The sequence below is a fragment of the Mauremys mutica genome, chromosome 4 (assembly GCF_020497125.1).
Source record: "Mauremys mutica isolate MM-2020 ecotype Southern chromosome 4, ASM2049712v1, whole genome shotgun sequence".
Taxonomy (NCBI): domain Eukaryota; kingdom Metazoa; phylum Chordata; order Testudines; family Geoemydidae; genus Mauremys; species Mauremys mutica.
Genome location: NC_059075.1, coordinates 64,590,804 through 64,618,379, shown reverse-complemented (window position 1 = coordinate 64,618,379; position 27,576 = coordinate 64,590,804). Strand labels below are relative to the sequence as shown.

Genomic DNA, 27,576 nt, shown 5'->3' with positions numbered 1-27,576 from the left:
AGCAATATGTTTCCTCAGTGCAGTGACTGCTGAGTGTGAGCCCTGACAGCAGCAGCGAGAAATGCTGCAGTGCCAATCATAACTGGAGCAGTGACTTGCCTAATGCCAGTCACAGCTCCAGCAGGACAAGCTGCCTCAGTACATTTCATCCTGGAGCCATCGTCTCTCCCCTAACATGTTACTGGGTGCAGAGAGGGCTCTAAAGAAGGGGAATCCTGCAGGCCTTGGTCTGAAATCACTGTCATGACTTCCTGTCCTACATCACATCATGTTATATGCTCTGCTGGGACAGATAACTCCACTGGGAGGTGCTGGAGTTTTGCCCAGAATGGGCCTCTTGGATAGTGAATTATTTACTATGTTTTTTTTTTTTTAAAGTGCATTATAAAAAAAGGACTGTTTTAATAAAAGAAGGCTAAACAGCCTCCTCTCACCTCTCCAGAGTGTGCCCTCATGCCTCCGCAGGGGGATGGGAAATATCTGGCTTTTCTCTGCCATTCTTCTGTGGTAATGGCAAAAGGCTTCTGTACCTAAGAGATACTGCTGCATGCCCATTGATGGAGGAAAGGAAGGAGTCTAATATCCACTGCCTGCACGGTTGTAGCTCCCATTAATAGGAATCACAGGCTTACAGCACTCATCAGTCAGAGAACAGATGCTTTAACTCTCCCAAGTTCACAGCAACCCTACACAAGCGGTCACGGTGGATGGATTATATTATTCATGTATAGCATTTTATTTCGACTAGAGGACCGTGGATCTCCTCTGACAGAGGGTATTAGAGGTCAGCTCCTTCATGGTCTGAATCACCATCACAGAGATCTCAGCAGAGGAGTTAATACTGTACAGTCACCTGGTTCCTCTGTACACCAGCCGCTCATGTACAGGTAAGGCCAGCAACCGTCCTCTGGCATGCCCAAGTGACATCCACCTGGTATCCAAATGGGGAAGATCAGGGTGAGAGATGCCCTCTTGCTTTGGGGGGCAATGGGAGGTGGTGGTTAGGAGTGTTGGAGGGGTGGAAGTGGAGTTTAGCAAAGGTCCCAGTCACACTACTCTGAGAGTGACAAACTGTTCCATTCATAACAACCATGTTCCTGGCGGGGCGGTACCTGGTGGCTGGCAGTAGAGAAGGGTTTAAATGACAGAACACATGGGGCTGTGCTGGCTAACAACTGAATTAATTGCCATAAGGAAAGAAAACAAAACAGGACTATTTTAAACAAGCACAAATCAGACCCATTGAATAAAAAAGCCCAGCCCCACTCATCTAGAGTCTTGTAAAAACAAACTGTCTTGTGATCCTTCTAGTCCTGCCTGGTTCCCAACGGCTGAGCTGGGCGTTAGGCAAGAACAGCTGCTTACGTGGTACTTGGATACTTCTGGGTCCTGCGGTAAATAGAGAAGGGGGAAAACTTCTTATTCACCTTAACCACACAATTTTGGTGGCTCAGATAAAATGGGACCAGTACCTGAGCTTTCCCTGCTTTCAAGTTTGCAGATCCCAACCCCAGTCACTGAGGTCTGCTAAGCCCTGTAAAACCCTCAGCCAAACTCTGGCTGCAAGCAGGAGGCAGAAGGTGTTAAACTTTTCTGAAGCTCAAGAAGGATTTGGTTTGAATTTTGAGTAAAGGATGGGGGCTGGTGTTTTCCCTTTACTCTAGCCTAGTTTGTCCATCCCAGCATGGCTCATCACCCATCCCAAGAGAATAAAACAGGGCTAATTTATTCCCATCTGAAATGTTTGGCTGCATCACCTGATCTTTATGCAGACTGAAGAGACAAATATGTTACTGTCATACTGACCCCAGCTAGTACAGCAGAGTAGGGCTTGATGCAGACATTCCCTAGGAGATGAGTTTCTATGGCTGTTGCTATGTAGAGCTGGTGATCAGAGTGTAATAATTATTCCTGGCTGCCTTTAAATCTATGAATGTATTCAGTTGTGTGTGGTGGGCAGGCACTTGAGGGTGAAGCTCATTTAGTTCCCTGATCAGCAGTGCCTAACATCACTCAGAGTGACCTCTTGAGTTGACTAAAGCCTTATGAAAAGCTGACATCTTCTAGGCTGACCGCCAAAGGAATGCTTAGGAGGATGTGTATGTAGGTCTGCAGTCTCCCAAGCTTTAATGTGGAGACAATCCATTTCAGCAAGTCACACTCGGCCTCAGTTGAACCAGGAGCCAGCTATTTTTTCCGGAGGGGGTTGGGAGCATCAAAATTCTGAGGAGAATGTAGAGGTCCTCATTTCCTCCCCAGGGGGACAAACAAAGCATGTAATACAACAAAGCTGGATTGATTTGCAAATACTGAACTAGGCTGTCGCTGTATCTCTCTGTGCTTGTGGGGGTCTGTATTGCAGATTAATAATGGATAAGAATGATCCTTCGGTGGTGGATGCGAACATTGGGGAGCGAGTCAGACTGCCCTGCGGAGTAGAAGCCTCACCTGCTTTAACTATAGAGTGGCAGAAGGACGGGCAGCCTGTCTTCTCTTCCAGGTCAGTTCATGTGGCTGTGTTGTCATCACAGGCAGCCCTTGCGCGTGCCAATGCTGGGACTCCTGGCGGATAATGCATTCTCTACCCGAGAGAATCAAGGCCCTAATGATGGAGGCAGGCCTTGCACTAGCTTATGATTATGCCATCCAATCAGGGAATAGAAACAATACCATGTGATTTTAGGTGGCATGGCCCACAGTTTAAACTGTGAACATCATTCTCAAGTGAATAGCTGAGGTGAATAATTCACCAGTGATCCAAAGGCTGAAATTTATTCATATGCAAGATTGCCACATGTTGTCATTTGATCAACCAAATTAGTGTAAAAAAAATCACATTCTGTGGAGAATTCACAGAGAAAAGGGATAAATGTACCTGGTTAAGTACAAGGTATTAGAACATTTAAGGGGAACGTCAAGAGTTACTGAGGTCACCTTGTAGTAGCTTTCCCCCAGAGGGTGGATCTGAGCATTCTCTGAAGATCACAGCACTAGGATATATTTTCGTGTAGTGGCTGAGTGATTTGGTGGCACAGTTCCCCTTATTGCTAATTGGTGTCACAGCTCACTTCAATCTTTGTGTTGCTGCTGAATGTTTGCCCAGAGGGTATTAGCAGAAAAGTTGCTTAAGACCTCACCTGCAGAGCTGCTGCTAACACCATGACCGCAGACTCCCTCTCCCTTCCCAAAACTCAGGGAAATTTGTGGTTTTTGTCCCCAGGCACAGGCAGCAGTCAGATGGAGCCCTGGTGATCAGTCGTGTTGGCTCTGAAGATGCTGGTTTCTACACCTGCATCGCTTCGAATGGCCGTGACCAGAATCAACGGCGGGTCCAGCTTCGGACTCTAGGTATCAAAGGGAAGAAAAGGCCCCACTGTATTTTTAGATTATTAAAAGAAGGGAGTGGGAAAGAGTGCCCCAGCTGAAGTCATGGATTTGGCCTCTGTAGACCCTACCCTGTGTTAGTCATGTCACATTCAGGACTAGGCTAGGAGAAAGGGGTAGTTATATTGACTGCTTCCCCAGTGGCTGTAAAGTCCATATGTGACTAGAGTAGCTGTAGCTACAGTGTGTAATTATGCTGCTGCTGGGTTCTGAGAAGAGCTGCTGACTGTAGGTTCACAGCTGTAGCCTAGTGGTTCATTGAAAGGATGGTAGTGTGGACAAGATTTCAGCAGGGGTGCAGAAGAGCAATCAAGGGGATTCCCCTTCTCCACCCCTGTCCCACAGGCTAGTGCCCAGCTGGAGGAATAAAGCTGGCTGAGGGCTCAGGAGCCTGCCCAAGTGTTGGTTGAGCATTTAAAGCCACAGTGGAAAGACTTTTCTTATGAAGGAATGATCCTACCATCAGTGGCAATATAGAAGGGTCTTCCTGCTATTGATGATCTTCCCCCTGCCCAGGAGAGCTGAGGATCACAGGTCTGCTGCCAAGCCTCACTGTGTCTGAGGGAGAGAATGCCCAGCTCCAGTGCATGGTGGCAGGCAACAATGTGAATGTAAGATGGTCAAGGTGAGCAGTACAACCCTTGGTAACAGTATTTCCTGTCCCCCTTTCCTCTCTGAATGGTGTCACTTATCCCCCCACTCTAGGCAGGGTCCAGAACCTCCATGAAATATTAACACAGGGCAGGCAACCAGGCTCTCAGAGCCTCCTGCAATATCTCATACCCCTGTGATTGAGTCTTCCCCAAAGTAGGACAGGAGCATCCTGCAACACATCCAGGCTCTGCTGAGCCATGGAAGAAAGCAGATTCTAGAGCTAAGGAGCCCGTGTGGAGAAGTTCAGATCCTGGCTAGATTGGAAGACTCTATGATGGATAATAGTGATGTTTACCTCAGCAAGAAGTAGAGTAGGAAGAATTGAGAGCTTTTGTCAGACCCTTTAATGTCCGGCCAGTCTCCTAGCTCCACTGGAAGGAGCCATTCCATGCTCCATCTTCCTCCATTCGTGCCCCCCTGCCCCTGCCAATTATGGGCAGGGAAGAATTAAAGATCAATTAAAAGGGGAAAAACATTCTGCCCCCACTTTTTTTTTGCCCTATGTTACAAGATGTATTTGATAAAATAACTTTTTGTGTATTTTTTCTGCTTAAAACCCAGTATCATTGTGCTGGTGTTCTTGGCGGAGGACCTAGAGAAGTGGGGTGGCAATGAGCTTGGTCCTTAATTGAAGGGGCAGGGCTGTTGAATCTATAACAAAGATTTTCTTCCATGCGCGTTAGGTATTTGAAGTAACAAAACAAGAAACACAGTGTTAAAGTCTGAATAAAACTCTCCCTTTTCAGTGAATCAGGTTTCATTTAGTTTAATTGAGTTCATAACTCTACTATTCTCCAGTCCTGTATAGAGTATTCCAAGAGAAACAGCTTAGCCAATATCTGACTTTCTACTGTAGAAAACAAGCACAGTCTTTTGGATCTTCTTGAAAAAGGGGCCAATACCCCATTCTTCTACTCCCTTTACACCTAGCTGCCTGGGTCTCATGCTCAGAAGGGGCCTTGAGGAGAGTATGAGACAGCAAACAGCAGGTACCACAGCTGATCACTGCTAGCTAACCACTTAATGCCATTTGAGAATGGAGAGAAGCAGAGATTTTACAGAGCATGCTGCTGTCTCATCCTCACTTTGGTGGATTCAGGCTTTAAATACACCCATAATTATAGGGCCCTTGGCATGGCAAAAGAAGTGTTTACCTTGATTCGTTATCTTAGCCTTTCAAAAGAAGAGATTATAGGGATTCTATCATTCACCTGAAAAATGAGTCAGTTCAAGTGCCAAAGGAAGCTTAGGCCCTCAAACTCTTATTGTAGTAACTGGCAGAATGGGCTTCCCACTACAGGAATGGAGTTCCAATGCGAGCAGATGGTCACCGCATCCACCTGTCACAGGATGGAAACCTGATTATAAACAACGCTCAGGCCAGTGACGAAGGATCCTACACATGCAGTGCCTACAGGGGGAGCAACTCTGTCAGTGCCAGCTCTGAGGTGAAAGTGATCAAGAGCAGGCCTGAAGGTAAGACCAGTTCTTCCCTCTTCTCCCCCAAAACATCACCAGGCCTTGTGTGGTTGCTGTCTGGATTCATTAAGGGTATGGCTACACTGGCAATTTGCAGCGCTGGAAAGCCTCTACCAGCGCTGCAATTAGTAAGTGGCCACACCTGCAGGGCACTTCCAGCGCTGCAACTCCCTGGCTGCAGCGCTGGCCGTATACCTCACTGGGCATGGGGAATAAGGATTCCAGCGCTGGTGCTGCAGCGCTGGTCATCAAGTGTGGCCACACACCAGCGCTGTGATTGGCCTCCAGGGTATAAGGTGTATCCCAGAATGCTTTTATAAATTACTCTTTGTTTTGTTATGCAGCCTCTCTTTGTTTTGTTGTGAACGAGCTCCGATCGGAGCTCCGAACAGAGCTCCTGTTTGCTGTGATCATCTGTACCTGGCTGTAAACAATCAAATGAGAGGCAGGGAGAGTGAATGAAACAGAACCTATCGGAGCTCCGTTGAACTGCTAATCTAAAACAAACACTGATCACAGCAAACACCACAGGGAGTGAGTGAAACAGCGGGGGGGAGTCCGTGTTGGAGGCAGGCTGTATGCAATTAAGAGTTAAGACTAAGGGCTCATGAACATTTTGTGATTTTTCCAATCCAGGAAGCTAACACACAACAGTGTTGGCTCCAAAAATCCACTCTATCTTCCCCGCTCCCTGTCACAGTACACCACCCTCCACCCCCCTCTTTAGAAAAGCACGTTGTTGCACTTGAATGCTGGGATAGCTGCCCATAATGCAGCACTCCCAACAGCGCTGCTAATACTGCAAATGTGGCCACACACCAGCGCTGGTAGCTGTGAGTGTGGCCACACACCAGCGCTGCTCCTACACAGCTGGATGACCAGCGCTGCAAACTACCAGCGCTGCAAACCGTAAGTGTAGCCATACCCTAATACATTATTGTTCCACTTCTAGGCCTGTTTTACTTTTCTAATCAGTCTCTTTCATAGTTTAGAAAAAGCTATTTGTTCACTTGCCTTTGCAGCCCTCCGATCAGGGTTCTGTGCTGGCCCATCACCCACCTCTCTCTCCCCTAACTGCTCACAAGGGGAGTAGCAGGACTGTATGTTCTGTTCCAAACTCTGCCACCAGTTTGCTGCTGAACTCACATCAGACCTGAGCATCAGTTCCCCCAGCCGTGAAACAAGGATGATTAATTTCAGGAGGGAGCTGGGAGGCTTAAATCATTAATGCCACAATGTTCAACTTGGGCAACCAGAAGTTGGCTCCTAAATCCATATTCAGGCACCTATAAAAGACACACCTGATTTTCAGGAGGTGCTGATTACCCACAACTCCCTGTGCTTCTTGTGGAGCTGTAGGTGCTCATCAAACCAGGCCACCTACTTGGGCTCTAGAGATCCTAAGTTAGATACCAAACTGAACAGTTTTGAAAGGTAGCAAAGACTTGCTTACAGTGTCAGCATGGGGAAGGCAGGAACATGCTCTTTAAGTGCTTATGGTGTTTAAAGACAAATTAAATCCTGACTCTAGCCAAAGCTCAGTTTATCTTCTGGGACCTAATTATGCTTTTAGAAACATAAATGTGTTTGTCAGAAATTATGCTACTAATGTGAGGCACTAAACAAGCACTGATGCTCCTCCCCCATTTAACCTGTCATTCTCCTCCTGCCATTTGTTTTGCTGCAGCTGTGGACCTGACCAGCGAGTGTGTTGACCAGCCACACCTTGCCAACTGTGATCTGATCTTGCAAGCCCAGCTCTGCACTAATGAGTATTACTCCAGCTTCTGCTGTGCCAGCTGTTCTCAGTACCAACCCCAGGCCAACCCTTCTCGCCACCAGGGATGAGAATCAGCTCTAGCCCAGCTCCCAAGAGAAGGCCGCCTAGGACGATTACTGGACAGGAACAGGGACTTTGTCCTTTTTACTCCCAAAACGCAATCTAGGCGCCTCGGTCTGATCATAACTCAGGTGGGCTGTTTTGCCAATATATGAATGCTACTCAGTGTAATTGTTCAGACGCAGCAGATGCTCCACTGTCCCAAACACATCACATCCCCTTGTTTTTACACACATGCTTTGCTGTAACAGCACCTACCTTCATTCACAGAAGAAATGCTAAGAACCAAAGAATCCTGTTAGGCTTCTCTAAAGTGACAGGCACTGTGAAAGAGAGGGAGACACACTTCATGCAAGCAAGAGAAAGCTTTCCTAAAAACAAAATCTGTGAGCCACTTGGAGAAAGACAACCACCATCCAGCTAATGCCCTGAACCATGAGGCTGCATAGACAGTGTGGTGCGCACTGAAGGGGCCAGAACATATTACATGTAAACATGGTGTTCCAATCCCATGACAGCCTCCAATGTTTCTCTAAGGCTATTTCTTTCCACCCTAACACACTTTACAAACAGAACTCTAGGCACAGGTCATTTCAGCCTCCACTGAAACATGGCCAGTTTTGGGAAGAAACAGATATTACTTAACTGCTCACAGCAACAGGGGCATTTCAGGTGGGCCAAGGCCCTGCGCTTTAACCATCCCTGCACTTAGAAAAGCAGGGTCCTGGTTTTTATAATTAACACCACTGCACTAAGCCCCAGCATGGTGCTAAGATGACTTTCTGCCAACTGACTCACCAGTGCTTTAGAGCTCTGTCCTTGCTTAACTGCCAAGAGACTACATGTCCTTTAGGACTCCACCCTCTTGGAGCTGTGGAGGAAGTGTGGTACTACAGGTAAGGAATTCTACATACAGTGTAAATAAGACAGAAGCATTCATCATTCTGTGACCAACAAAGGGTGCCACCATCAACTGCATACACAGGACTGTGAAAGAAAACTGAGGTGCCTTGCTCAAGCCAAGACAGGGTAACATCCCAAAACAGAATTATTGCCTCCTATGTTAGTGTATTAGGTTTAAAGCTTCCTCTAGAGAGTTACTGGCTTATATAGCACCCTCTCCTTGTCCCAATGTGCCTGCTGTAACTTGAGTGAGCTGGTCAGCTACACCACGACACAGTATATTCCAGCATGTGTAGAGGCCCAACCTACACACAGTTACTCAACCTTTGGTATTTCCTTTTTGATTCTATGCTGGGCCCTGAGGCACTGCTGTTCCCTCCCATCCAACTGTCCATACTCTGTGCTGCTGAGACCATTTTATTAGCATAAAACTGGATTTTGGTCAGTTCAATTGTCAATATGGGTTGTGGTGAATGCATGCTGGGTACATGCTGAGGTCTAAACTAGTCAATTAACCTAATAATCCATAATTTGCTAGGAAAGTCTCTCTCTTCTACTCTTTAACAAGATTGAGCAATATTTTACTGTAGTGTATCTATCTCCTCCCATGCAGGGTACTAAGCAAAAGTACCCTGCAACAGGACCTTCAATGCTGCCTTATACAGGAGCAAAGAAGTCTGCATTCTCTTCCTAGCCTTGTTCTCTAACATTAGGCAAATCCCAACTCTTCTCTGCCTCAGTTTCTCCATTAGTGAACTAGGGATACCACCTGCCACACAGGAGTGCTCAGCACTTTAATTCACTCAAGTCTGTAAAGCACTTTGCTGGTTTGCAGTCAACAAGAAAGCATGCGGAGAAATATAAATTAGTGAAATTCAATTCCTAAAGCTCTCAATATTCAGATTCCTCTTTGCTGGCTGTGCATGTGCTCTACAGAGCAGCAGCAGGAGAATAGCACTAGAGGCTAGTCCTGCCCCTTCTGATTTACCATTGCAACGCCCTGAAGCAAACATATAAAGAAAAGTGAATGAAACACAGTTATAGTGATGGAACTTGATCTGAAACTGAGTGATCACCACATTTCCCACAGACTGAGTTGAGGATAATTTACCAGTGTAACGATTTCTATAGTATAGTGTTTAAAACACATTAGCAAGAGTCAACCTTTGGTTAAGTTATACAATGTTGTAGCACTCCTGTAAGTGGGCAGCTCCTGCAACACAGGATAAGTTCCACTTGAAGTAAAGGCCTTTTTGCTGGTTAAAGCAGCTGATGTCACTGCATCTAGTTTTGATGAAGTGGAGTCAGTTACGTTACGTTGATCATACTATCTCTTCACTGTATAAAGATGGACGGTGGTCAATTTCAGTATAGATATTTGGAAGCAGCTGTCCAGATTTGATTTGTCAAGTACAGTTTTATACTCTGGCTCTTTTCAAATGGATTCCTAAATACACCTGTTACTTCACACAGTTTTAAAAAGACATACAACCACCTTACAAAATGAATGAAGATGTCCTTTCCCCTACCCATTTTATTCTCTATTTGAGAAGTACAAGATTTTGCTGAAGCTTTAATTGTATAGTAACCAAATTAGCAGGCTGTTTACTTCATAATTTCTAGAGACAGCCCCAAAAAGTAAAATATGTTCACTGTTCAGGGAAGAATGTTAGTGGACTGTAGGAAGATCATATTCTGCTTGGACTGACATCAAATGGTAGGTGTAGCTGTATCAGACAAATCTGAATGTTGTATTCCCCTTGATTGTGGATATCTACAAGAGGAATGAAAAGTTACATGTATGATAGCATTTGTATTTGATGTTGCAGAAAAAGCTGGGTCACTGTTTGAGGAATGGTAATGCTCATGGTATTAGACAATGCAAAGGCCAGAGTTAATGTTGCACGTCCAATCTTAAACTCAGCATTGCCTGACTTGAGTGCTTAGCCATGCAACTTTAAAATAACACAATAAACAGACTTAGCAAGTGCTAATTTTTGTTTTGTTTTGTTTTAAGAGAAAAGCCAAGTCTTGAGGAACATGGCCTAGAGCTAGGGTGGGTCTTACCTCAGGGACACATCGGGTTGTAGCAGTCACAGAAAGTACCAATTTATTTCAGTGGAAAAATAAAAGCACAAGTTCCCTTTACCTAGCCTTAGTGTTTGAGACTAAACCTCTCATCATTCAAGATACAAATTATTGGATTCAGCAGAATGATGGAGTTTTTAGAAAGGGAAATAAGAGCCACGGTTGTACTTAGCTTTCCCTGTGCAGAGAGGCTATTCACATTCACTAACTCCCTTACTGCATCACCACTCACCTTAATAGCACAGGCAGCAGCTTACATATTTGTGGAATATAAAGAACCTCAGAAAAAAATGCAGTGCCTTGCATGGTGTCAAGTATCAGAGGGGTAGCCGTGTTAGTCTGGTTTTGTAGAAGCAGCAAAGAATCCTGCTTGCATCCGAAGAAGTGGGTATTCACCCACGAAAGCTCATGCTGCAAAATGTCTGTTAGTCTATAAGGTGCCACAGGATTCTTTGCTGCTTTCAGAAAAAAATGGAGACTAGTAAGAGCAGCAATTGATTGGCTTCTCCAAGGGCTGCCAGGATCTTCATGTCTTTACATTGGGAAAGAGAAGAGAAGGTGGTTTTTCTCTTAACGATTCTGTTAATGACACAGCAAGACTAATAGCTTTGGACATAACTGCCATGGAACAGAAGGGTGTCATCACTGCTGAGTCCACACCATGGAAGCAAATAAGCGCCCAAGACATTTACTCTGATATGTCAAACAGTGATGCAAATCAAGGATCTCACCAGGCAGTGAAAAATACTACGAGTCTGATTTTCAGAATACTCAAAACTTCACATGATGTAAATGAGAACCTTGGGTGCCCAGCACATTTAAAAATCAGGTCCAAGAGCTCTAGGTAACCACTTTTAATAGTATGTAGTAAATATGAGAAAAGAAATTTAGCTGTTGAAAGAATCAATATTTTGTTTGGCTTCTAAGCCTATCAGGCAAGTAAGGGTATGAACTGAGTGCATAGGCTACAAAGAAAGTGTGCAGAGGGAGAAAGGGTATGAAAACAAGGGAAACTTTGCAAAATGCAACCGTTTCTACCACCAACATTTATTTCTGTTAAAGCAGATTATAAATCATCATCATCATCAGTACAAATATATAACTTACTTTTGCTTGTAAGGCCAAAGTTTAAAAGTAAAGTTAAAACGAGATGGATTTCACAAGTCACCAGAGGCAGAACTTGGAACTGCTGCAGCCCTAATCACAAGGTTTCACAAAAACAAAAGTTGAAAAACAAATCTATTGAAAAAACACAAAATGGGTTCCTGGGTAGCCCCAGATTGTAGATATGGTTACAGTAAATCACAGTAGTGTTAAAATTGATAGGATTAAGACAAGGAAACTGCAGCAATACATGAAAGAAAATATACATATTATATAATATTTAGTTTGATTCCATTAAAAAAGACAATAGAATTTCCCCATGGTTTTCAAACCATGGCAATACTGTTCTTTATTTTTTTTTATTTAAAACTACTATATAGTGACTTTATTGGTCATGACTCATGATTGTTGTTGCAATATGCCACTTACAAATGAACTGATACAAGAACAAGCTAGGGACCCATCTCCTCCCTCCCCCCCATATTACTTACAATAAGAATCAGTGATAAATCAATCTTATGTACAATTTCTTACATCCCACCCCTTTTTACCTTTGGCAAGATTACTTACAACTCATACAGCTTTTAATAGCCAGAACTATTTAAAATATTCTAAATGCATAAAAATAAAGATTTTGGCTTTATTTTATTCTTTATATATATAATATTCGCTCTGTTACTCAAAATGGAAGCTCAACTTTTTCCACAAACAGCTTTTGCTGGGAAGTTGACAACTCCACCCTCTCCTAGTACATCCGACAACTCCTTTCCCCACCTTAGAAAACTTTGCTTCCTCTTTCCTCCAGGGGAACGTTCACAATTCACAGAAAAGTAGAAAGATCCTAAAGACAAAGGTAGATCATTTGATTTTCATCATACAAGATCTCTTGATGTTCGAGCAAATGGGCTTCAGGGCCCAATCCCCACCTCTGATCTGTTACACTTCCTCTGCCATTTAGCTTTCCAAGGGGCGGGGGAGTGCAGAAAGGGGTGTTTCCATGATTCCTTTTTAATAACTGCATAACGGGTTCATCATAGGTTTCTCCTCCCCATGACTGCTCCCTCTTCATTTGTAGGGACCTTTTGGGTTTATCAAAATGTACTGATTAGAAATAGTCCTCTGCTCCCTCCATCCTAGCACACAATACACCCAAGCCACAGGACTGTTTAAAGTTCAATCTCAAACGTCTTCTGTAAATCACTTGAGAAGGGGTTAGTTGGAGATGGGTTAGTGCGCTGCTTCGACTTGCTTTCTAGTGCTGCCCACTGTGCTTCAAATGGATCTACCTGGTGGGCAGATGCGGGAGGCTGTAACTGCTTGTCCTCAGTGGCCCACTTGCCACTGTCAACTCCATTGAAAGCTGCGGAGCCATTGTGCTGAGCAGGAGATTTGAAGAAGGGGCTGGCAGTAGCATTGTTGGTTTCATACTGGGGGAATGTCTGCTGTTTGACAAGACTAGGTGACTGATGGGGATGGGATGCTGAAGTGTGACTTGCCGTTCCAAAAACATTGGCTACCATCTGAGAAGGAGTGATTCCAACCACAGGCACACTGGGAGCAGAAAAGGTCATTCCGTTTGCTACAGTATACGGCTGAGCAGGCATAAATGCTGGCTGCATTGGCGGTACCACACCAACTGGCACTGGCTGAGGTGCAACAAAGGTGTTCACTGGAAAAGGTGTTGCTGGCTTGGAAGCTGCAAGGGGAGGCTGTACTAGCGGCTGTGGGGCCGCTGGTGGTGGCTGCTGGGCTCTGACAGTCTTTGATACCTCTTCCAACCAGCGGTCTGCCTCTGAGGGAGTGCGTCTGTGAGTCATCTGGAAGAGACTTGGTGAAGCCGCACCTGAGGAGGTGCTCCATTCAGTACCTGGAAAGGAAAACATGGTGAAGTCATGAAAACATCAGTTTGCCAGCTACGTTCATCTCCTTATCAAAGCTAGTCAAAGGGTTCCAAAGATGTGTACTCAAAAGCAGCCCCAGGCTCTCAACCCCCACAGCTTGTGAGGATGCTGCAATCTCTGCAAACACATTTTTGTACCTAACTCGCCACGCATGTTGCTCTACTATGTTTAACTCAAGTGGAAACTGACCTCTTCAGAAACTGGAAAGTAGGCCCTGGGGAAACTGAAAGGCTTGGGGGTGGTGGGAGTGGGGAGGAGAAGAATTCTCTTGTTCCAGAAGAGACTTTATCTAATAAATTTGCCACTAGCACTCCCATCACCTCCATTCAGGAGGGGACACTGGCAGCACCAAAGCAGCCTTTTACAGTAGAGCTCTGATGTTGGTTATCCAACAGGGGGGAGAGAAGGAAGGTCAGAGGCAAGCAAGAAAATGTAGCACTACCTTCCCTTACTACTTGCTCCTACTTTGGTATAGGAAATGGCAATTTAAGACTTTCCTGTTTGGAGCCGAATAGCTTTTGAACATGGTAGTCAGGCCTGGTGGACTCTTAGACCTTGTCTACACTACAAAGTTTTGTCAGCAAAGGTTATGCTGCTTTAATTAAAACCTCTGTTGCATGTCCACACTAGTTCCTTGGGTTGGCTGAGTGCATCCACACTAGCAGCTCTTGCATTGACACAGAGAGAAGTGCACTATGGGTAGCTATCCCACTGTGCAACTGGCCGCAGGGTGTGTTGGGAAGGATTTGCAATGCCTCACAGGGCAGGTACAGCATCACATGATGCAGGTTTCTCAATCCCATCATTCCAGAGGCATCCTTCTAGATTGCCAGCCACTTTTCAACTGAAGTGTGTGGGTGGAGGGGAGGGGAGAGGAGAATGGCTGACAGACCTATCCTGAGGCAGGGGGAGGGGGACACCCCCCCACATCTGCCCCCGACTTTGCTCAGCACAGCAGTCTCTTCTGAAGTAGCCCATTCTGCCTATGGTTCTATGATTCCCACCGAGTTCTCCCACAGCCTCCTTGGCTGCCAGGAGTGGCATCTAACTCTGTGAGCTCTCTGTGCTGAGGAATGTCAAAGCAGCACAGCAGTCCCTCCCTCCCTCCCCACCCCCAGCAGCAGTCTGCCTGCACCTGTGTTCCTAGTGTAGGACAGAATAGGAGCATCCCAATGATTTCCTCTTTGTTCCCTAAACGGAGCAACATGCTCAGCTGTCAGATACTTCCCCTTTGAAATAGGGGGTGGGGAGGAGGGCGCATGCCTGCAGGGCAGCAGAGTTCAAAACAATGAGCAACGCGGTCATGGCAGGCATTGTAGGATACTGATGGAGGCCAGTTATGTCGACAAAACAAACAACAGTGTCTACACTGATGCTTTGTCACTTTAACTTTGCCACAAAAAGCCCTGTGCCTCTTGTCAAGGTGGTTTTGTTTTGTCAGCAAAACAGCAGCGTTTTGCTGCCAAAAGTAGCTCTGCAGTGTGTACGCCGCTCCTGTTTTGTCAGCAAAAGGCAGCTTTTGCTGACAAAACTTTGTAGTGTAGACAAGGCCTTAGAATTCAAGCTGTAGCTGCTATGGTGGTAGCAACAGTATTTTTGGGGTTTTTTTTTTTTACTTAAATTAGCAGGATCACAAAATCTCTTTCCTATTCTTTATCTTGTCCCTCATTTTCCAAAACTATTTAAGCAATTGTGAATAGTGCTAGACTGGAAGCCTTGGGGACTAAAGCCCTATTCATCAACAGAACATGTAGATAACGGGCAACTATACGAGTTCTCTTGACTGCCTATTAGCCCTGGGCTGGGAGGAACCATTCCAGTTGGATAAAGATGGTAAGTCTGTCGCATAGCCAATTCAAGCCTTGGTCTTTCTATTTACAACCCACAAGGGTGCAGATAACCTGCCTACTAGAAATCCTGGCCACTCAGACCAACCACCAATTGCACAAGGTTTTTAGATGTCAATAAAACTTTAGCATTATAAACTGAGGCCAGATTAGAATCTGGGACCTAGCAACAAAATGCTCTGTCCCCCAGTGACTAAGACTGAACTTGTAACAAATTGCATTATTTAGGGGAGGGTTCTCGGGGGGAGGGGAATCTCCTTGCCCTGATGGATTTTAGGATTTTTACAGGAGGTTGGATCTGATGGGACTAGGAACACTTTAGAGCGTCTCCTAAGGTACTCATTTTCCATTACCTAAATGTGGGATTGCACATGTATTTTTAAAATAGTAGACAAGATACACACTCTTTGTATTGCGTATATACACTCAAGCCTTTGGGATGTGTATTTAACAATTTGCAACATTCAATAAAATAGTTAAACTGTACTTACTATGACACCCTTGTTTTGTTCTTCTCTCTCTCCCTTCCTTCATCTCCACTCTTCCCTTACTCTTTTCCCACATAATTCAGTCTGTTAACCTCTGTCTAATTTTTCTGAAATGTTCAATTCTCAAGATTTCAGTTTATTTTCCCTGGCAGTTCAACTTTTAACTCATTTCTCAACACAGTTTAGATTCCATGTCATTTCTCCCTCCTCCCATGTTCTTCCTTTCTTCCCTTCTCAAGTTCCCCTCATCCCCTTCTTCCTCTCCCCATGCCAACTTTCCAACCATGAAGGAAAGGGGAACCAGAAAGGCAAGGAGGCAGTACTATAGTTCAAATGCTGCTTAGTGTTTTGCTGAAATAGAAGAGAATCTCTGAACAATGAACTATTAACTGTCTAATCCCTAAAATCAGGCAGAGACAGAGCTCTCTGACTTTGGCCAAAATAAGTGGAGACACGGTATCCACAGATCAAGCGTCTATTGCTGTCATTACACGTGAGCTCCGTTGGTGTGTAGGGCCTGGATTCAAGGATCTGTGGTTATTGTTGGATGTGATGCTAAACAGTTGAAAACATTTGAGTGGCAAAATTAAACCCTTGGCTGCCTGGGAAGCTATCAGAGCAGGAGTTTAGGGCCTGTCTACTAGGAAAGTTCTACAGGTAAAACAACCCTCCAATCCCATGTAGACACATTTACTCTGATATAAAGATGGCTTTTTCATTTAGCTTAAACCCATTCCCAAGCAACGTAAGCTGTATCAAAAAGTCACTGGAACAGGAGTGCCCACATGTGGGATAGTTATACTGGTATAACTATATTAGTTTAAATTCACACCACAGCTTATACCAACAAACCTTTCCCATGTATACAAGGCCATGGCTACCTCAAGGGCCAGATCAACTGCTCAGGAGCAGCTTTAGTTTCCAAAAGGGTCAGATCATGAGCACTAAACACTGTACAGCACCAGATAAAAACTCCCCTTATTAACGCCAATAAAAAGGGTATTTTAGGTATAGAAACAAACGCAGAATTTTCTTTGCTCTAGATTTCCATGACTTGCCTTTTTGGCAACGTAAGAAAATCATCAGGTGCTAAGACAAAACTCACAGTACAACCTATAATCCCATAACCGTCCAGTTCATGGCTTCCCTCTACCACTTGGGAAAAAACCTTCTACTTCCAGCTATTGTCACTGTCCCTTCCACTCCTTCAATGAGACAAATCTGTAGGTGTCCCAGGGGCTCAATCATACTTTTGAACCTAAGTTCTCAAAACAACTCAGAGGACCTATACCCAATCTTACCAGAGAATGTGGCTGCAGCTCCAGTATTAGCAGCAGGAGCAGCAGGGGCATGAGCCCAAGGATTGGTTTCACGAACTGGCATAGCTGTGGGTGCTACAGCAGCTTGGGATGGTTTAACAGCAAGCACACAGAAGGCAGAGGCAGTGCCATTAACTAAAATGGGAGCAGACAACATCATTGCAGTTAATTCATGCAAGGCGTGCAGGTGATTGGAGGAAAGGGCCTTGTCATTCCTGCCAAACATACACCACTTTTACAAACACACATGACAAAAGCTTGTGTAAATTAGCTCAGCGTGGAATGGTGACTAATTTACAGCCCATTCAAAGTTTATAAAGCCAGTTATTTTAATTGTACCAAATCAACTGTTAGCTACAAAGTTGGACTGTGGATTTTCTAAAATCCTATCAGTAAATAAGAAACTAGTTTTATTAATAAAGCTGTTTCAAACTGGCTGAAATAAAAGCAGGTATGCAGAGAGAATCAGAATGAAAGTCAACAGAACACTCAAATGCAACTGATTTTGTTTTCTCTGTGCTTTAAAAAAAATGAAGTTCTCCCATAATAATACTCGATTCCATTCACATGATTTCATATATACTAAAAATCAGTAAATTATATAACTCCCACTCATCACACCTCATGTTAAAATGTCTCCATGTTTTAGAACAAATTGATGATTTGGTGTCTTATGCATGCTTCATTTGTGATCTCCAGTTTGAGGGGCCCTCTGCATACACTGGCACCACATTTAAAACCACTCTGCAATTCAGTAGCCAGAATAGTAAGGTAGCCATTGTCCCTCTCTCCCTCCAAGCCCTGGACATAATACAATTTGGTGATGGTGTATGAATCTTTTTTTGGAGATTAAAAACAAAACAGAGGAAACAGCTATATGCACATGAGATGAATAAAGCAAAATGTGTCTTCAAAGAGCAGATGATATAATGGTTGTGCAAGAGGAAATCTAAGACATTACAGTGATGGCATGCTACTGGAAAGCAACATTACATAAATACAAGCATCATCCAGCATGTCCATGCAAGCTTAAAAGTTACAAACCTTGAAAGGCAGGAGACTGTGGTGCAACTACTGTGATTGGTTTTGTCATAGGAGCAGAGGAGAAGGGGTCCTCTGACGGTGTGCTGAAAGCATTAGTAATCTGGGAGCACAGGGAGCTAATGCTGTCCACTTCCCCTTCCATCTCAGGGACTGAAAATTAAACACAGATCATTACTCATGGAAAGTTAAGGGATACAGAAAAGATGAAGTAAATATTAAAGCAGTTAAACATGTGCCCAAGTTCCTTATCTCACAAGCTATTCCTTCTGTTGACTTGGATAGCCTTATATGTAGATTGGGTTTACCACCCTCTCAATCCATGGTGAAGACTTGGCAGTAGAAATACAAAGCCATATCCAGCATATTTGGGGAGTTTTATCCTTGAGAGAAAGTGGAGTATTTGTAGGGTGACCAGACAGCAAATGTGAAAAATCGGGACGGGGGGGGGGGGGCGGTAATAGGGGCCTATGTAAGAAAAAGACCCAAAAATCGGGACATCTGGTCACCCTAAGTATTTGGTTTCCAGTTTTGAAGTGAGTTTCTCACAGCCTATCTCCTGGTTGATAGGACAGGCCATCCGTTTTTAACATGTAATTGTATCAGGTTTTGTTCTCAGGAAGTTCAGAAAACAAGTTCTTACACAGCCTTGTTACAGACATAAGACAGTTGTACATTATATTGTCTTATGCAACATATCAATGGCTCACAAGGCATCTGATTCAAGATGTAAAATGGATGTTACTATTCAAATGATATGCTTCAAACTGCAGGACAGCAGCTCACAGGGGCTAATAAGATGTAGCAGTAGGTGTAGTTGCCATTCAGGAAACGATCAAATACTTTGCCCTCTAAAAGGTATTTTGTGGGACGGGCTTTTCTGAAAGTGAAGTTGTAAGGAACACCGCTGACAATTCCTTACTTGTATAGGGTTACAGCTGTGACAGTTAAAAGCCAGGAAACACAAAGTGAGGTTGACACTTTCTCAAACTGCCGAGGCATTGCAGCTCATGTGGTATAATTCAGTATCATCATTTGTTATGGGCCCATTTGATGTACAATGGGAACTCACTTTGATTGTGCCACATCCTTACTACTCCGTCAGCTTAAATTTGTGTATATTTCTTTAATAAAACCATGACAGTTAAGCTTTTATATGTCTATTCCATAACTAGACTTGATCACATTTCCCCGTGTCAGTACGTGTGTGGAAAAAGTGAGAGGTATTTTTGGCAAATGGTGCTGAAATGTCAGATTTTCCAGATATTCCAACTTGTATTGCTCTCCAAAAATGCCTCTGGATATCAGCCCCACACCGTTCAGCAGTACATGGAAGCAAAAGAACAGGAGCGCAGAGATTACAAGTGACATGAACAATTCAGGAAGACTGGGCAAAAGCGAATGGAGTGTACGCCACTTAAATGGGACATGCTTACTCAAGAGAGTACTTTATCGGGACACCTCCCACAGAACCCATTTAACTGGATATTGAATGGAAAGGACAAATGCAAAAATGGGACAGTAACAGAATAAATTCTTAACATGAATGTATTTAGCTAGTACTAAGTTGTTCATTACCAGATGTTAAACAGATGTGAAACTAGTTGGCAACTTCTGTTTTAACATCAGAGCTTAAAGATGAAAAGATTAAGAACGAATGAAGACATGTAAATACTGCCTGTTATTTTTGCTGTTATGCAGTATTTTTTTCCATAACTTTAAGGTTTCAGATTTTTAAAATGGGGCTATAAGAATATAAGCCATGCAGCATGATATCCTACTTAGTGTGTGTGTGTGTGTGTGTGTGTGTGTGTGTGTGTGTGTGTGTGTGTGTGTATTGCATAATCGTCACTACTTACATTTGTATTGGGATGATTTAGTGTGAAAGCTTCGAAGTTTTCTAGACATGGCACCACACTCTACTGAAATACAGCCACTTTGCACCACTTAATACTAAACAAAGTTGTTTTAGTTGGGGGAGGCAAAAGCAGCTCATTTAACTGTTCTGAAGAAGAATTTAGGGAGGCAGAATTTGACAGGGACCTCTAGGATAACACTTGTGAAAAAGGTCACAGGATCTTTAACGATCACAAGTGGTCAAGACTTTAGTGTTTTACATCTCAAAAGCCATTATGAGTACAGAGCCCCCTACCATCACACTCAGCTTTGGTTTAATGACAGAGGGAAGAGTGCCATTTACTAATTCACCAACACCTCTTCCTGAGCTTTTCTTGGAAGTCTCAAACACCAAGAACAAGTCAGTTTACCTTGTGATGATTTACATATGAAACCCTAATCCCTTCCCTGTCAACATAGTTCTTCTGAGGTGTGACACTTTTGTTAGCAGCAGGCCATCTGAAGTGAAGTGGAAAGAAGGAGCTGGTACATTCAATAGCACTTAGAAAGTTAACTGCATGGTTAAAACCAGGAGGTAAGAGGCATGCAGGGAAAGGAAGCTTTTGCCTTCTGCACTTGCAAAGGACAATGTTACGGTATAGGGGTTCTCAACCTCTCTTTCTGAGGCCCCCCAACATGCTATAAAAACTCCACGGGCCACCTGTGTCACAACCACTGTTTTTGTGCATATAAAAGCCAGGGCTGGCATTAAGGGGTAGCAAGCAGGGCAACTGCCTGGGGCCCCATGCTGCAGGGCCCCCCTGCGAAGCGACAATGCTCAGGCTTCAGCTTCAGCACCAGGTGATGGGGCTTAGGGCTCTGGGCTTCAGCCCCATGCAGTGGGACTTCGGCTTTCTGCCCTGAGCCTCAGCGAGACAAATGCTGGCCTTGCTTGGCGGACCACCTGAAACCTGCTTGTGGCCCCTAATTGAGAACCACTGTGGTAGAACACTCTTGCTTTTACCTGAGTTCTTCATGGGGAAGTCGGTCTTTCTTTGCACTGTTGAAGGCAGCTCATTTATTCGCAATGACAGCTGGCGTTTAAAGGGGGACATCTTTTGGCTGAGGGCAGGGAAACCTCGGAAAGAGCCTTGCCTGGCAAGTTGCTCTATAGGGGCATGCCTTCGTGGGATAGCATGGGGATGGTTCATCTCTTTATCTAGAGAGGCAGTGAGGTCAGCAGTGGGAGAGGGTGGGGAGCCAGGAGATGGGGCAGTATTACTGGGCGTAGCACTGGGAGCTGCTGTTGTTTTCACTTCTGTTTCAGCTGTGAAAAGAAACAGGACATAAGTTTAGGAAAGTGAAGCACTGCTAAACACTTTTCCTGGGTCAGAAGTATTGGTGTTTTCAGAGGATAAACTTGCTGTAATTATAGTTAAAACTCAGACTCATAGACTTTAAGGTCAGAAGGGACCATTATGATCATCTAGTCTGACCTCTGTCTTTGTTGATCAAAGTGTTAATATTACAACAGAAAAATCAGTTCTCTACAGCTGTTCGTTTCACCATTGGCAACTGTTTGTAAACACTTGTATCTAACACTAAGTAAGACCATGCAGGCGCTGTGTAAAATGTATATTCCTTCTTAGGTGGTGGTATGTCAGGTGTTCCTAAACCAACAGCAATTCAGTTTTACTTGTGGCTCAAAAAAACCCCAACCAAACACAAAACCTTATGAGATAAAAAATACAGCCCCATACCTATTTTGTAAATTCGTGCAAAATTGTGAGGTGAACAGCACAGGGACAGAATTGTTAGTGTTACTTCTATTCAATTAAATCACTAAAAAGTTTACATGTCCCAGAAAGCAAGTCTCTGGTTTATCTCAGAACATGATGAAGAGGCAGATTCTTCAGTTGTATTTACCTTTTCAGACAGAGCAGCTGCCAGTCACTAGTTACATTTACACCAAAAGCTGCTCAAAGAAAGAACTAAAAATTAAGCATCTTTGCTATGTCACTTGAAGCCTACTTCCCGGCGATGCAGTGGACCAAGCTTAGTTTTGGACATGTAGAGGTTTAAGCCCAGATTAGGTCACGAGTGAATGCACTTACAAACTAATGTCCACATATCAGATTGATAATACTATATCACTACAATAACAATTCCTGCCTAGGAGGCACCTTTTACTAAAATACTAGATGTGCTACAACTCATAATGGATGGGATATGGTATAAAAATGCACCTCTCTAGCTGTGGAATAAGTCATTCATTTTTAGGAGAATTAATCACTATTTAAGTAGAGAAACCAATGTGCACAGAACCCTCCCAACTGTAGAGTGCTGGTGCTTTCCAAGCATCTCTTAAAGTGAATTTCTTCCAAGAGACATCAACAGAACAAATAGAGATCTGAAAGGCAAACATTACTCTGGAGAATCAATATACAGCTCAGTGGGATAGATGGCTATAAAACTATTAGAATAAACTCTTAAAGGTTAAGTATATCCAACAGTTTTATTAAAAAGGAAAGCAGGTTTTTGGAAAGAAAATAAAGGGTATTAAAAGAAAACGTACTGGGCTGTCCCACCCACTTCAATTCCTATTAGCCACAACTACTCAGGATGCTGCTCACTCAACTGAAAAAACTTCATTAAGTCTTCCTTGAGAAAGATTTCACACCTTAGAGACGGTATTTTCTATGATTCATTCCCTGGAGTTACATTGACTTCTGAGTTAAAGCTTCATTTAGTAAGTTTTAAAATTAATGTATTGGGAATAATGGGTGGCTGATGAAGACTACAAGATATATCAAGATTATGGTTTAGCAAGATCAGAGTTGAAGTATGAAACTTGTTATGGGAGTTAGAGATAATCTACTGAATTGTCAAATAACCTATGGAGAATACTACTTTTTGTAATATTACTAGGCTACTACAAAATACAGAAGGCCTCAACTCATTTAATAGTTTATTTATTTGACAAAAAAATTGGCGTCTGAAGATGGAGCCACCTTTACAGAAACCCTAAAACATTCAAGAAACTAACACCCTTACTTCAGATCCCTCATTCTGACTGTGCAACTCTGTATAACCCCATTATCACTTATTCATCAGACTAATGAAGGAAAAGTGACAAATGGTATCCTTTGAGTCAGTTGCTTTACATCTCCAATATTTTCTCTTTGGGTATAAAGCCATCAGTTTTCCAGTAAACTGGACAGTGTCATATATATATTTTTGGTGTAAAGCCAGAGTTTAAAACTCTTATAAAATCCAGCCATTTTTGATTTTATCCTTACTGATTTTTTTTTTTTTTAAAAAGCTTTTTAAAAGTTCCTGGACCATTTTTATTGTAAATCCCTTTATCCTGGGACCTACCATCTTCCCTCTACAAGACACCTTTTAACCTACCTTCTAAAAAACAAACACAAAGTAGAAGCTTTTTCTAGTTGCATTCTCACATGGATCAGTGCTTTCTGATTTTCTAGGGGGCATGTAGGGAAGTGAAGGCAGCTGGGATCATATTTCATATCTTTACGCTGACATTAAATGTTCAGCGAATGACAAGCGTGCTGCACCATGTGATTAGCTTTGTTTTGCCCAGAACTGTAGGATTTTGTGAGGAAGTTAATCCTTTATTCTCTGCATAGACTATGAGTCACACTTGTACAGATTGTCCTTGGTAAGCAAAAATCACACAACTTGCAGTCCTTTACCTTTAGCATCCTGTATCTGTCTCATTATTTCCTCTCTTTCTGCTTGTTCAGTAGCTGTAGTGACTCTGAATGATCCCTCTCTTGTGAATGTGGTTCTGCTGGCATCAAAGGTGGCAGTCACTCCACACTCCTTCTCTCGTTTCTGCTTTCGCTCCAGGCATGCTGCAAACGCACAGCCCACAGCATGACTCAATCGTTCCCCCTGCACAAGAAGACATTGCATCATATAAGAACTGGCACAAACAGACAGACGCGTGTTTTATGTATTACTCGGTGAGTAGATTCTTCTTGGGGAAGGCACCTTTATTAAGGAGCCTCAGATAACTGCTAGGCCTAGTCAAACTGCATGGGTTTAAATTAACCCTTTGTGTACAAAGATTCACTTCTGTTACTACACAAACATTGCTGGAAAAGCCCAGTGTAAGAAGTTTCCAGATATGCTGTTTAGTTCAACTGCTACTAAGATACTAGTGGAATAATTTGCCTTTGGGTTCAACTGTGCTCAGAGGAACTCTGTAAAGCCATTTTTTGGAGTAGCAAGCACTCAGGACCGAAAGGTTGCCACTGTTACAGAGGTAGACATTTTTCAGAGGGCTCTGACTCACAAATCTTGAGTACTTATTCTTGTAATGACCCTGATTGCAGGCCTAAACTAGTACTTAGAGGCAGACTTTTTGAAAAATGGCTGTCCGTAATATTCTCAAGATTAAGATTTACAATGGTTCCATAATGACCCCAGCTTTACTAAACAAAGAACAAGGCTACTGTGATACAAAAGGGAGCTTTCCCACATCTGATCCCCCTATTTAGAAAAGGAGAGGCCAGGAAGGGAGGTTCATCACAACAGCAGTTAAATGCGAAGAATCTTCATGACTCAGCCTAGTTTGACCTTGGCTGGCCTGGGTGTAGGCACACAAAGTGATTTTATTATTGTATAAGAAGCTTTCAAGCCTTCTAAAAGATAACTCCAATATTACTGCTGATGTCTGGAATTCAAAACACAAAACAAAAACAAAAAGAAAAAAAAAAAAACTTACTGTCCTATAAGTAGTGACAGAAGTGACCAGCTTCCCAGTCTCCTTTTAATATTTAAAAGCTAAAAGGTGATCACAATTTATGCAGTTTAATTTTAATTCTGAGGATTAGAATGTCTTTGCCTTCTATGTGTGTTTGTACACAAGAGGCCTCAAAACCAGGGGCCACCCAGAGGATTCAGAAGGCCTGGGGCAAAGCGGGGCAGCTGCGGCGCTTGTACTCACCTGGTGGTGGTCCGGGTCTTCGGTGGCATTTCAGCGGAGGGGGCCCTTCAGTCGCTCCACGTCTTTGGCAGCACTGAAGGGCCCCCCTCCGCCGAAATGCCACCAAAGACCCGGACCGCCGCCGGGCCAGGGCTCGCAGGGTTCCTGCGGGGCCCAGGGCAAATTGCCCCACTTGCCCCCTCCCCCCAGGTGGCCCTGCTCAAAACACTATCACCAGGTCTATATTTAATTACCCTCCATAGATTTTTTACCTCCGAGACTGTCATTTCTATTTCAGTTTTCAGCTGTATACATTTTCATACACAAGTATCTTCTGTCTTTATTTTTAAATGTGTAGTTCTGTTCTGACTGCCTTCCATTTATACACCGTGCTGGGTACCATCTCTCTCCATAAGATGACTAGGCTACCACAAATCGGGGAGCAAACAATTCAAACACAGAATTAGAGTTGCAACCATTCAAATAGTTGTACAATACTTTGGTTTAGGGTAAAAACCCTTTGGAGCATATTGTCTAGGTAAATTTCAATTTTATTACATATAGATTTCAAATATCTGCAGGGTGCAGCTCTTCCTGCTTCTAGCCACAGCAGAAGCTAAATTCAGACACTATCACACTCAACTTACTGTGTCCTTCACAGCCATGAAGCAGTGGCATATCCAGCGCCGGGTAGTGCCATCTCGGCAGATATAAGAGAATGCCCTGTCAAAATTTCGGTCCGGAGCACAGAAAGAAACCTTCTCTATTGTCTGATCAACTATAAGATCCTAAAGGAAACCCCCCCGCAAAAAAAACAAGAGTGTAAAGAGGTGCTTACTTAAAAAAACCAAGTCATTTTCCACATTACCTACCTAAATCTCAGAGAGACATGATTCTCCTTACTGTACGTTTTATTTAACTCCCTTGCTGCATTTTTGGGCTTGCTCATAAAATACAATGATCTGGAACTTCAGATGCACTGTAATCTGGATTGATAGATATAAATTTCTTTATGCATTAATCTCTCATGTATCTCTATTAGTACATAATGGGCATCAGGGTCAGGAGAACTCTGCATGTACTATGTGGATAGAAAGGATTAGGCAAATGTGCTTTCCTGGCAGATGAAACAAAAACAGGATTCCAGGCTCACATTAACTGCTATGTTTAGTCAGATGAGCACAGGACACTGCAGAATAAGACAATAAAAATATGCATTTCAAATGGTTCACTGAAAATTTCAGTTTATTTTCACTAAGTAATGAATAATTAAACTGGTCGTGTGCATATAGGCCTCTCTTTCAGAGACCTGTACTTGTCCAAAAAAGAATAGGCTACCAAAGATTAGAGGAGGAGTACTTGTGGCACCTTAGAGACTAACAAATTTATTTCAGCATAAGCTTTCGTGGGCTACAGCTCACTTCTTCAGTAGCCCACGAAAGCTTATGCTGAAATAAATTTGTTAGTCTCTAAGGTGCCACAAGTACTCCTGTTCTTTTTGCAGATACAGACTAACACAGCTGCTACTCTGAAACCAAAGATTAGAGGCATTTTGATACAATGTAAAATCAAAGTCTCACCTTAGTTTTCTCATCTACAACTCTGAGTCCATCTGCCGAAACCCACAGGACTGCCTTAACTGCCTTCTTTCCAGTCTTTCAAGGGAAGAAAAGAGAAAAACACAGTATTACAGCAATGTTATCAGATTGTACACCCACTTCCGCTTTCCAAGAACCACAATAGTAAGTGCAGATGAAGTCCAAGTTCAGTAGAGATGCCCAAAGCCAGATACTCAAATCAAACTGCAAAACATTCAGAGAACCAAGCCAAAGCCAGTCTTTCAGAAACACAATGCAAATGAGGGGGGACAGGGGCAGGGAAAGGAATAGAACAGGTGAAGTTAAAGACAGGTTAATACATTCATTTATAGGCAAAGAATTCAAGATTGAATTGTTCACCCATTTTAAAAGGTCAACCAAGATAATTAAAAAGTCAGATAACACGAATGCATAAGGAGTTACACCACAGGTAGCTCATATAGCACAAGTTTAAACAATGTAAGAATTCTTACCTGCTCTTTCCACCACCCTAGCCCTCTGCCCCAATAATCGTGTGGCAGAATCATGGCATCACCTTAAATCATAGTATTAGAATCACCTGCAAAATGTTATTAGTGCTATGCACCTTTAATGCATAATACTTGCACTTAGCATTAACACTAAATATGTTTTTCAGCTATTAGCTATGCACTAAACGTGCAGTGACACAAGGCAAGTAGGATATACCTTTATTAAAATGTGTAATATGTCTAGAGAGCAATGTGTTACAAGATGAAAAGGTTAATATTTGTTATGGAGCACTTTGGCAAGCATCCAAAATTTGACTGTGGGAGCTTCTACCTGCTGTGAGTGGAGAACAACAGAAATGTGAAGCTGAGAGGAAGAACTTGAAAAGGCCACAGTGTGGATGAGTGAGTGATCTCTGGTGGCTTTCTTGTGTAAGAACTGCGGTTTTTAAAATGGTTTCTCTATGGCTACTTCACTCATTTCCATGAGTTACTTATCCTCATACACAAAGGACTGGAGCACTGCTGAAGTCCATGATTCATCCCAATTTAAAGCCAATGAATGTTCCACTTATGCAATACTGATTTTAGAATTACAGTATATGGATAGGATATTTTATTGTGTGCTGAAGTGGTAAGCCTTCACTGGTATCACAGTGGTTACATCATCAGA

At 43.2% G+C, this 27,576-nt stretch overlaps 2 protein-coding genes across 13 annotated transcripts in view; one reads left to right on the top strand and one right to left on the bottom strand.

Moving 5' to 3' along the window:
* The window catches only part of PAPLN (papilin, proteoglycan like sulfated glycoprotein), a 78,514-nt gene extending 70,411 nt beyond the window's left edge, over positions 1 to 8,103 (top strand). For all 4 annotated transcript variants that reach the window (XM_045013475.1, XM_045013474.1, XM_045013472.1 and 1 more), the window contains 6 exons: positions 749 to 887; positions 2,363 to 2,500; positions 3,221 to 3,348; positions 3,901 to 4,009; positions 5,339 to 5,514; positions 7,205 to 8,103. In XM_045013475.1, coding sequence (XP_044869410.1) covers positions 749 to 887; positions 2,363 to 2,500; positions 3,221 to 3,348; positions 3,901 to 4,009; positions 5,339 to 5,514; positions 7,205 to 7,365 — 851 coding nt within the window. In that variant the 3' untranslated portion in view covers positions 7,366 to 8,103. The remainder of the gene's footprint in view (positions 1 to 748; positions 888 to 2,362; positions 2,501 to 3,220; positions 3,349 to 3,900; positions 4,010 to 5,338; positions 5,515 to 7,204) is intronic.
* A 3,276-nt stretch (positions 8,104 to 11,379) lies between these two features.
* Positions 11,380 to 27,576, bottom strand: part of NUMB (NUMB endocytic adaptor protein) — a 121,721-nt gene continuing 105,524 nt past the window's right edge. For 7 of the 9 annotated variants that reach the window (XM_045013458.1, XM_045013461.1, XM_045013459.1 and 4 more), the window contains 7 exons: positions 26,419 to 26,493; positions 25,486 to 25,626; positions 23,601 to 23,802; positions 20,909 to 21,211; positions 18,052 to 18,201; positions 16,990 to 17,142; positions 11,380 to 13,319 (listed from right to left, as the gene is read on the bottom strand). In XM_045013458.1, the coding sequence (XP_044869393.1) occupies positions 12,619 to 13,319; positions 16,990 to 17,142; positions 18,052 to 18,201; positions 20,909 to 21,211; positions 23,601 to 23,802; positions 25,486 to 25,626; positions 26,419 to 26,493 (1,725 nt within the window). In that variant the 3' untranslated portion in view covers positions 11,380 to 12,618. The remainder of the gene's footprint in view (positions 13,320 to 16,989; positions 17,143 to 18,051; positions 18,202 to 20,908; positions 21,212 to 23,600; positions 23,803 to 25,485; positions 25,627 to 26,418; positions 26,494 to 27,576) is intronic. The other 2 variants (XM_045013465.1, XM_045013466.1) reach the window with 1 other exon arrangement.